This window comes from Dendrobium catenatum, unplaced genomic scaffold, assembly GCF_001605985.2.
Source record: "Dendrobium catenatum unplaced genomic scaffold, ASM160598v2 fragScaff_scaffold_1088, whole genome shotgun sequence".
Lineage (NCBI taxonomy): Eukaryota > Viridiplantae > Streptophyta > Magnoliopsida > Asparagales > Orchidaceae > Dendrobium > Dendrobium catenatum.
The window spans coordinates 321,882-330,515 of record NW_021319550.1 but is presented as its reverse complement, the minus strand read 5'-3'; the positions used below and the strand labels follow the sequence as shown (position 1 = coordinate 330,515).

Genomic DNA, 8,634 nt, shown 5'->3' with positions numbered 1-8,634 from the left:
GTAGTCCCCGGCGGGTTCGGCTGGTCGACGGTCGGCGGCTGGCCGGCGAGTTCGGGTGACTGGGGTTCGGCGACGTCGGCTCAGATGGGGGGATGGGATCGACGTGTTCGGCGCAGGTGAGTCGGCGGGCTTCTTGCGGACGGGAGATCGAGAGGTATGTTTTGAAAACTCCGTTTCTCTTCTCTCTGTGCGTATGTGTGCGTGCGTAAGAGCTGAATGAGAGGAAGATTTCATTTTTATTTCGTGAGTGAGGCGGTGGATGAAGCGTCATGAGGTGGGACCGGCAGAGGCGATCGCGTCGTTCCGTTTGGGTATGTCGGTGGAACGGTTACAGTCAACAAAGATGTGGCATGCAACATGAACAAGAAAAATAAAAGAAAATAGTGACTACATAACAACAAATAATCAATGGATCAATGTATAAATAAAGCATGTCATAAATTCTCTGTCAAATTCTAATAGATGTATACTAGGAGATGTGAGATTCGATTGACTACCAAGAAATCATGTATGCGTATAAATAAAAAGGGCATAAGAAAGTACATTTTTCCAAATTAAAATATATCAAATCAAACCATAGAGAAGAGAAACAAATAAAAGAGAAGATCAATATACTGCAAAAAAGTCACATAGGTGTATAAATAAATGTATCACATGAAAATTCTATTTCCTAATCTAAAAACACTAAAGCAAAAAAGAGAAACCACAAATCCCTCATGTCAAAGAATTAGGAAAACATCATGATATATTGTGATTTAAAAGAATTAAACAAGAAAGATAATAAGCATATATGTTTAAATCATATTAAAAAAAATTGCACATGAATGCTCCTCAAATAAATTTTTTCGCTGTATTGATTTTTCCCTTTTTCTAATATGGTATTTGCATAATTTTCATACCTCTCTTGTATAGTTGTATCTTCTATTATGAGATCGGTAGAGATTGAAATTCAAAATAAAACATAGTTCAATTTTTTATTTAAAGCTGATACAAAATAATAAATCTGCAGCAAATATTTGAACTTATTCTTATCAATGAAGATAATTCAAATAAAGCCATGCCTATTCATAAATTCACATGTTTTGAAATTTTTGTTTGTCCTACCAAAATTGTGGCAATGTCCTAATAAATATCCCCTTAATCCAATGATGTGGTAACATATTTTGGATATCCTCTATGCTTCCTCTTTAAACCAAACTCGTCGAGCTTCCATAGGCCCAAGAGGTTTAACATTTGTAACCTTACAAAGCCCAAATAATGCTTGAATTTAACACTTGCTAGAGACCATTGAAGCACAATTGTTCCACATCTAGATATGTCCACCTATATTGAAAATAGACCATCCATTGAATTTCAAATTATATCCTTTAAGTAGATGTCTCCGCACCGTAAATGTTGTAATTATATGATATGACGCTGAGATTGACTAAAGTAGCATGATCACTTTGTCCGATCATTAATGTAATTTGCGCCCTTCTTCATTCTAAAATTTAATTTATAATTAAGAAGCTAATCTTTTTTCACTTTCCAAAATCACAATGCTCCAACATAAAGGATGTCACATGCACCTTTGCAATCTTTATAAAATTTAACATCTTTTGAAAGCTTACTTCTCGCTCACCTAAGAGCACTCAAACATATAAATTTTATAAGATTTGATGTATATCTCCCTCTTTTTAATATTTTAGTTATATCATTATGCATCTTCAACTTCATTGTATCAAAATAGACTTTCTTTCACATCTCATTACTTTGAATATAAATATTGCAATTATTATTAAGTTTGTAACCTAATTTTTTGCCTAAAGAACACACAGACTTAATCTTGATTCATTGTGGGGTTGGAAAGGGAAAGTGAACCTCCTCCTGTGGATTTTGGGAAATAGCCCTCAAAAGATATATGAAATTTGCAGGCTATTTCATTAAATTTGTTTTGTAGATTTTATTGTATTTTGGGTGTCATCGTTTTTTTTTTATATAGAGGGAAGGGGTAAGGGGGTTTATTTTTATGTTATATCCAAGGATTAGGGTTGTAATTCTCCATAATAAAACCATAGTGAAACTCATAGTGTCGATAATATGACACATCTATCAATTTTGTTAACTCATATAAATTTCTTTTTTTGTGTGTGTTGATCTTCTTTTCTATTTTCTGTTTTTTTAATAACAACAAAATTTCGTAACAAGAAAATAAAGAAAACACATGAACTACAGTTACATAGGACTAACTTCGTAAAAAAAAAAAAAAGACAAGGGATCAAGATAACATATTATAAGACATAGCAAGTACTAGCTATCTAAGAGGAGCTAAACATGTCGACATTCAGACACCAAGTCTAGAACACCAAAGTTATCTGGGGAGCTATTACTTCTTTCTTGGAATTTAGTAAATTTGGAAGTATGGAGGAAGACTCTTTTCTACTTAGTGCCTCTACAAGAAAACACTAATTGAAACTTTGTATCCACTAAATTAGATAAACTTTTGATAACATTTTAAGATCAGACTGAACTTGAATCATTAGGTACCTTCACTTTATGAAAATCAATTATAATATTTGTGTACATAGTTGTAGCTGATCCCATGTAGTGGGATAAACGCTTGATGTTGTTGTTGTTGTGTACATAGATGTAATATTACATTAATAAGAAATACTATAAGTAAAAGTTGGGTTGGGTCCTCAATAAAGTGACATGTTTCTAACGCATGTATGGATCTTGAAGTATCAGAAGTCCCAACACAAAAAAATTGAAGCTAAAGAGATGGAGGAGCAATGTCATCCTATCATCCAACCTATCACTAACAAATTAAGGTTTTAACTTAAAATATGAACCTAGAGAAATATCTAGAGCATTAGTGCCCCTTAGGGGAGGACCAAGATAGAGTAGTAGTACCCAACAAGTTAGTAAGCTTCATTTGATCATTAGTATTTCCAACTCAAAAGTTTAGCTTGTCTATATTTTGATAAAAAAACAAACCTCGACGAAAAGAATCCGAGCGGATGATTTTCCTAATTTTTCGATGGGCCTTGAGGTCATGTCTAAAATTTTTGCAAGGCTTGCTATATGAGGGAAAATATTCAAATTTAATTTTTTTCCCACTACGTGATGATATGCCAATCCATACCTCCTTAACTAAAGAGTATAAATGTCCATCTCAACAAGAATATGAGCCACAAACGGTAGAGAGAGCTTAGAGGTAGCAACATCCACTTGTATTGATTTGCCAAAAAAAAAAAGAATTAAAAAAACCTAGAGTTGTATCTATCGCCAAGAATTACTAAATAAGTATAATGAAAATATGTAGCCGACTAATCTACAGAAACACTAGTATTTATTGGCCTATCTTTCTCATGTTTGCATTGGCATGTTGCTCCTTTCTCTTTAAAGATTGATAAATATCTGGACATGCCCTTTATTTTTGCAACATAAGCAAAGCTAATTTCATGTATTTGTTATGAGACTTACTTTTGTAATATAGATGAACCTTTTCTCAAAATGTCTTTCTCTAACCAACACTCTTGATCTATTTAGAAATCATATATTTAGAAAGAAGTGAATTTTTATGGCCTTTTTAACTAATTGTGTCTCTTTTATATAACATACTATCATGACAATGCTTATAAGAGGGAGATAATAGTTTAAGAGTAACAAATTATGATCCTCATCATCAATTTGTATGGTTACAATTATGAAATAATGAAATTTAGATCATTGAAATATGATTGAATAGTTATATTTCAACCCCTACAAGGTTTTTTCTTCCAAAACCTCATCCACGAAGCATAATTGTATCATTTATTGAGTTTTTCAGCTATCTTGCCCTTCTATCCTTCATTTAGACTGTAAGGTAATCTTAAACACTTAAATAAGTACTTTCACAAGTCTCTATTGGATTATATACCTCACATCTTAGCTCTCTGAAGCTTAAAATATTCAAACTATTAAACTCCTTGGCCTTATTTTTCAAAGCAATTACATTCAACAATAAGTTTACTCTTTTATTTAGAAGTGCCTACCGCACATGAATACATTAAATGCACAAAGTATTAACAAAAAAGTCATGCACCATAAGAAGACATGAAGACTTATTTGGTTTGATTAAAGCAAATATCCTATGTCCACGGGAGAGGAGAGGCTTATGCACAAATACTCCAATTTTAGCCACAAGCCCTATGTGGTTGTTTCATCCACGACCTCCATTGAGATCGCATCTACCAAACACAAGTGGGTTGCCAAAATAACTTTTCATCCATCACCTTTTTCTACTCTTCATTTTTATTTTTTGAGATCCTATAATGTTCCGTGAGTGCTTATATAAGTATACACTAAATTATCAGATCCAATCGAAATGAGAGATAATCGGACGCACCACGAAGAAGACACAAGTTTACAAATAAGTGGGCTTAAGAAAGCACTCTTCATCAAAACTAAATTTACCTAACCTTATCAGTCATCACAAAAGATGTCTCCTCTCTAGGGTACAAATGGATTATTATTTCATATTGAGGATAGCCTGATGCTCAACGGGGGCTATTGATATGCCATAACTTTGAATTGGCATGGCTAGTAAAAAATTTTTGGCTTGATGGAATCTACGAGATGACAAGATAACTCGTTGATGAGAAGTGAGTTTTGAAGCATCCAAATCTTGAACCACCTTGTTGAAGTTTGTCTGCCAAAAAAAGATTGAATATTAAAGTTGGTAGAAAACGAATTTACATGGCGAGATAAGTTAAATTCAAGTATTGAAAGCTTAATATCATATAAAACTGTGCCTAAAGAGGCATCGGTAGGAATATCACCCAAGTGGCGGAGGATGTGATCATTAGGTGGATGAGTATGCATCAATAGTGAAAGACAAAATTATGTATATCATTAGCTAGGTAGATGCCCAGTTGACCATTAATACATTTGAAGAGTGAAAAGATGCCATCAAAAGTTACTAAAGCCCTGCCCAACAGCTACCAGAATACACTCTAGAGTACATCATAAACCAGAGCTGAAAGGCTTTGCATCCAAAGAGATAGTTGTAAATGATGTTAAAAGAGTGAAGGCTATATTTGGTTTGGTGACAAAAGCTCAAAGCATGTTGTAAGGAATTAAGGATCTTTGGGCTACCGAAAAAAAAAAACCCATCAAAGCATCTTTGCGGTACTAAAGAAAACCCACCAAAGCAAGGGTCTTGATTACTCGTGTGCAAGAATTCAATATAAACGAATCAACAAAAATAGGACAGCCAAAAATCTTGACTCCTCCGAGAGGACGAGCGATGTCGGCTAGGAATAGTCCAAAAAAGTTTGTTCTTCGAGGCATTGATAAACAAATCATATTCATTACCAATTCCCTATAAGTTTAAGGGTCTCACAGTGTTTTTGATGTGTTGTCATTGTCTAAGGAAAATGTCATGCTAGACCTTTGAGCCTATCCATGATTGGGTAGAGTACTAAGGAGTAAGCATTGGTCTGAGAGGATCTCTTGCTAGGAACCTGCTGAGGAGAGGGCGTGGTCATGCTTCAGTAAATCTTTGTTGCAGTTCCATTAGTGAACTCAACCCAGCATGTGATTGTGGGACGACAGTTGACCACTTTAAACATCACTGGAGTATCCACCATACTGAAGACATTTTTGAAACCAAAGCCACTGTAAATGTATAATTGAGTTGCTCAGGATGAACATAATGGTACACAACTTATGCAAACCATTCACAATTATGATTTTTTTTGCTATCGCTATCGGAAATTAAAAAAATTACGAATTGCACTAAATTATATTGAACGAGGCCTTGCATGCTATGGTGAGATTGTTACTTAATAAGTAACAATAGTGTTGAAAAAAAAAATATTATAATTATAATTTCTGTCCCCCTTCCCCACCTCCCTCGTCATGTCATATGCACTCCAAATTCTATCAGAGACACTTACCAAATAGGTACTTAGTTGGGATTTTTTACAAGAAATATAAGGGACAAGGGTTACATAAATTTTTGATGGATTCACTTTGATTCTTTTTTCATATAAGTTGAAATACAAACAAGTGTTTATACTATATTAAATTTTTATATCGCGATTGATATCTTTTAATAATTCAAATTTGGTTAATTTTACATTTTGATTTTCATTAATGCTTCTAGTTCTTGAGTTTGGCTGAGAATGTTGTTTCACATGCAATTGTAAGTCCTCATTCTTGTGGTGATATGTTGATTACAAGCAGGGCAATATAAGCAATGATTGTGGCGCAAGTTTGATATTTTGATTATTATAAAGGCAAGATGAAGACTATGAGTGAAGAATAGGCTCTAAGGGAAGAATATACAACTAGGAATATGAGTGAAGATAAAAGATAAAAATGAATGAAAAAGCCTTTTTGGCAATTCCATTGTGTTTGATAGATGAAGTTTTGAAGGAGAACTTAGAGGAAAGAACCATTGGGGTATTGTGGTTCAAATTGGAGTGATGGTTGATGATTAGCTTCAAGTTTTATTGCTACTGTTTTTATCTCTCCCTTGTAAGCATTTTCATGATACCTTGTTGTATGGAAGAGAGAATCATTTTAGAAGATGTTAAGAATTTACTTATTTCAAAATAAATTATTGCTAAACTTGAGGGTAGGAGCTGAAAAGCCAGTTGTAACATTATTAGTGAGGGGAAATTTATCTTTTGACAATTATACAGATATGTAGTCATATTGAACTCTATCAAAAGTCACAATGTGCTATCTTAGACGTGTGTTTATCCTTTAGCACGGGACATTGACACTCAAAATATTGAAATTGATTCGCCACTGCATAGTTTGAATCATAATAAAACAAACTTACCATGTATATATTTTTGGCAGAGGAGAAGATGGAGTTCCTATTTCAGGCTGTACTGGTGCTTTGGCTCCCATCATCACGGTAAACGCATCAGTCATGCAGTCCTTGTTCCTTCACTGCCACCGCAGGTCACAGCGCCTCCACCTGAAAGCTCAAGCCACCCACCATCCCTCGTCCACCCATTCATCGCACCCCCTTCCTCTCCTGTTTCTTTCCTGCAGTCAGGCCCCCCTTCCGCCACTCTATCACCGGCTGGTGGAATAACACTATCTGCTCTTTCTGCTGACATCTACTCTCCCGGCGGACGTCCTTCCATCTTTGCCATTGGACCCTACGCAAATGAGACTCAATTAGTCTCTCCTCCAGTTTTCTCCACGTTCACCACAGAACCATCCACTGCGCCCTTCACTCCTCCCCCTGAATCTGTGCAATTTACAACTCCCTCATCTCCTGAAGTGCCATTTGCAAAACTTTTAAATTCCTCTAGGAATAGTCGTTCTCTCTTTAATGGTCAAATCTCTGCACTCAACCCAACCATGGGCACAACATGTGGTGACCATGAAAATGAGCCTACTTTGGCTCATAGAGTGTCATTTGAACTTACTGCAGAGGAGGTTACTCGTTGTTTGGACAGAAAATCAATTTTTCCTTCTGAAGCTGCATCAGAATTTCCAGTCACTGTAACTAAAAAAATCTCAATGGGTAAAGAGCAGGACGAAGCTGATTGCAGCTATGACGACATTTCCTTTGTCGGGACCTCCAGTGCCTCCCCTGGCGTTACTCTTTTAACTGTTAAAGAATTCAAATTCAGCAATTCGGACAGCAAGGCTGGCATGGACTCAGACTGGTGGGCAAATGAAAAAAAATTTGGAACGGCAAATACTCCTAAGAATAACTGGGCGTTTTTTCCCTTGATCCAGCCTGGGATGAGCTGATCAGCACTTTTTGTCCATCAATAGGAGTGGAAAATTATTACGTCCGGTGTCCGGATTATTCCGGACACCAATCCAGACGCCCCACGTCACCCAAATACACCGGGACCCGGTGTATTTAGGTGATGTGGCGCGTCTGAATTGGATGCCCGGACACCGGACGTAATAATTCACCCAATAGGAGTTGCTTCCCTTCTACTAAAATTTTCTGGGCATGCAGCATCAGTTGGATTTTCCTTGTCCGATTCAGAGAAATGTGGACTGCTTTCACCTGATGAAGTTGATTGCCGTATTGTATATATTTTTCTAACCCAAGGAAAATTATTATTAGAAGCAACTGAATGGCCTTGTGCATTATACTGATGTGGATTTATGCTTCGCCTCCAGAATATTTTTCTCCAAAGGGAAATCTTGTATTGTTCTGCTTTCTGCTTTTTCTAGATTTATTATTGAGGGTAGTGCACTGTATGAACTTTGGAAATACATAAAAATTAAAGTCCGATATATTAAGATTTAGGTGATAAGCTCTTGTTATGAAAGATTTTTTATTACTTTATTTTCAGCTATTATTTTGTGTTGCTTTTAAGAAATTTTTATATGTTACGAAACTGCTGCTACTTTTTACAAAAGTTTTTAAATATTTTTATAGAAGTTGTAGTCATCTTAAACAGATTAAACAGATCCTTAGCGGCCAGTTTCTCCTGAAAATAAATATGCATGTAAAATGAACTGAATTGAAGGTCTAGGAATTTCTTGAAAAAACTTTATGATAAATTTTCAATAATCACGCGAAAGAAATTATACGGTGAGGGCTAACACATACGTGAGCATAATATGATGTATTGTTGTTATCATATTTCTGGGTTTATCTTGTAGTGTAATGTTCTAAAT

The 8,634-nt window shown here is 35.4% G+C and overlaps 1 protein-coding gene across 1 annotated transcript in view; it reads left to right on the top strand.

Annotated features, from left to right (window-relative positions):
- The window catches only part of LOC110099899, an 11,496-nt gene extending 3,234 nt beyond the window's left edge, over positions 1 to 8,262 (top strand). Inside the window, exon 2 of the mRNA XM_020827208.2 lies at positions 6,835 to 8,262. Within this exon, the coding sequence (XP_020682867.1) occupies positions 6,835 to 7,746 (912 nt within the window). The 3' untranslated portion in view covers positions 7,747 to 8,262. The remainder of the gene's footprint in view (positions 1 to 6,834) is intronic.
- The last annotated feature ends 372 nt before the right edge of the window (positions 8,263 to 8,634 follow it).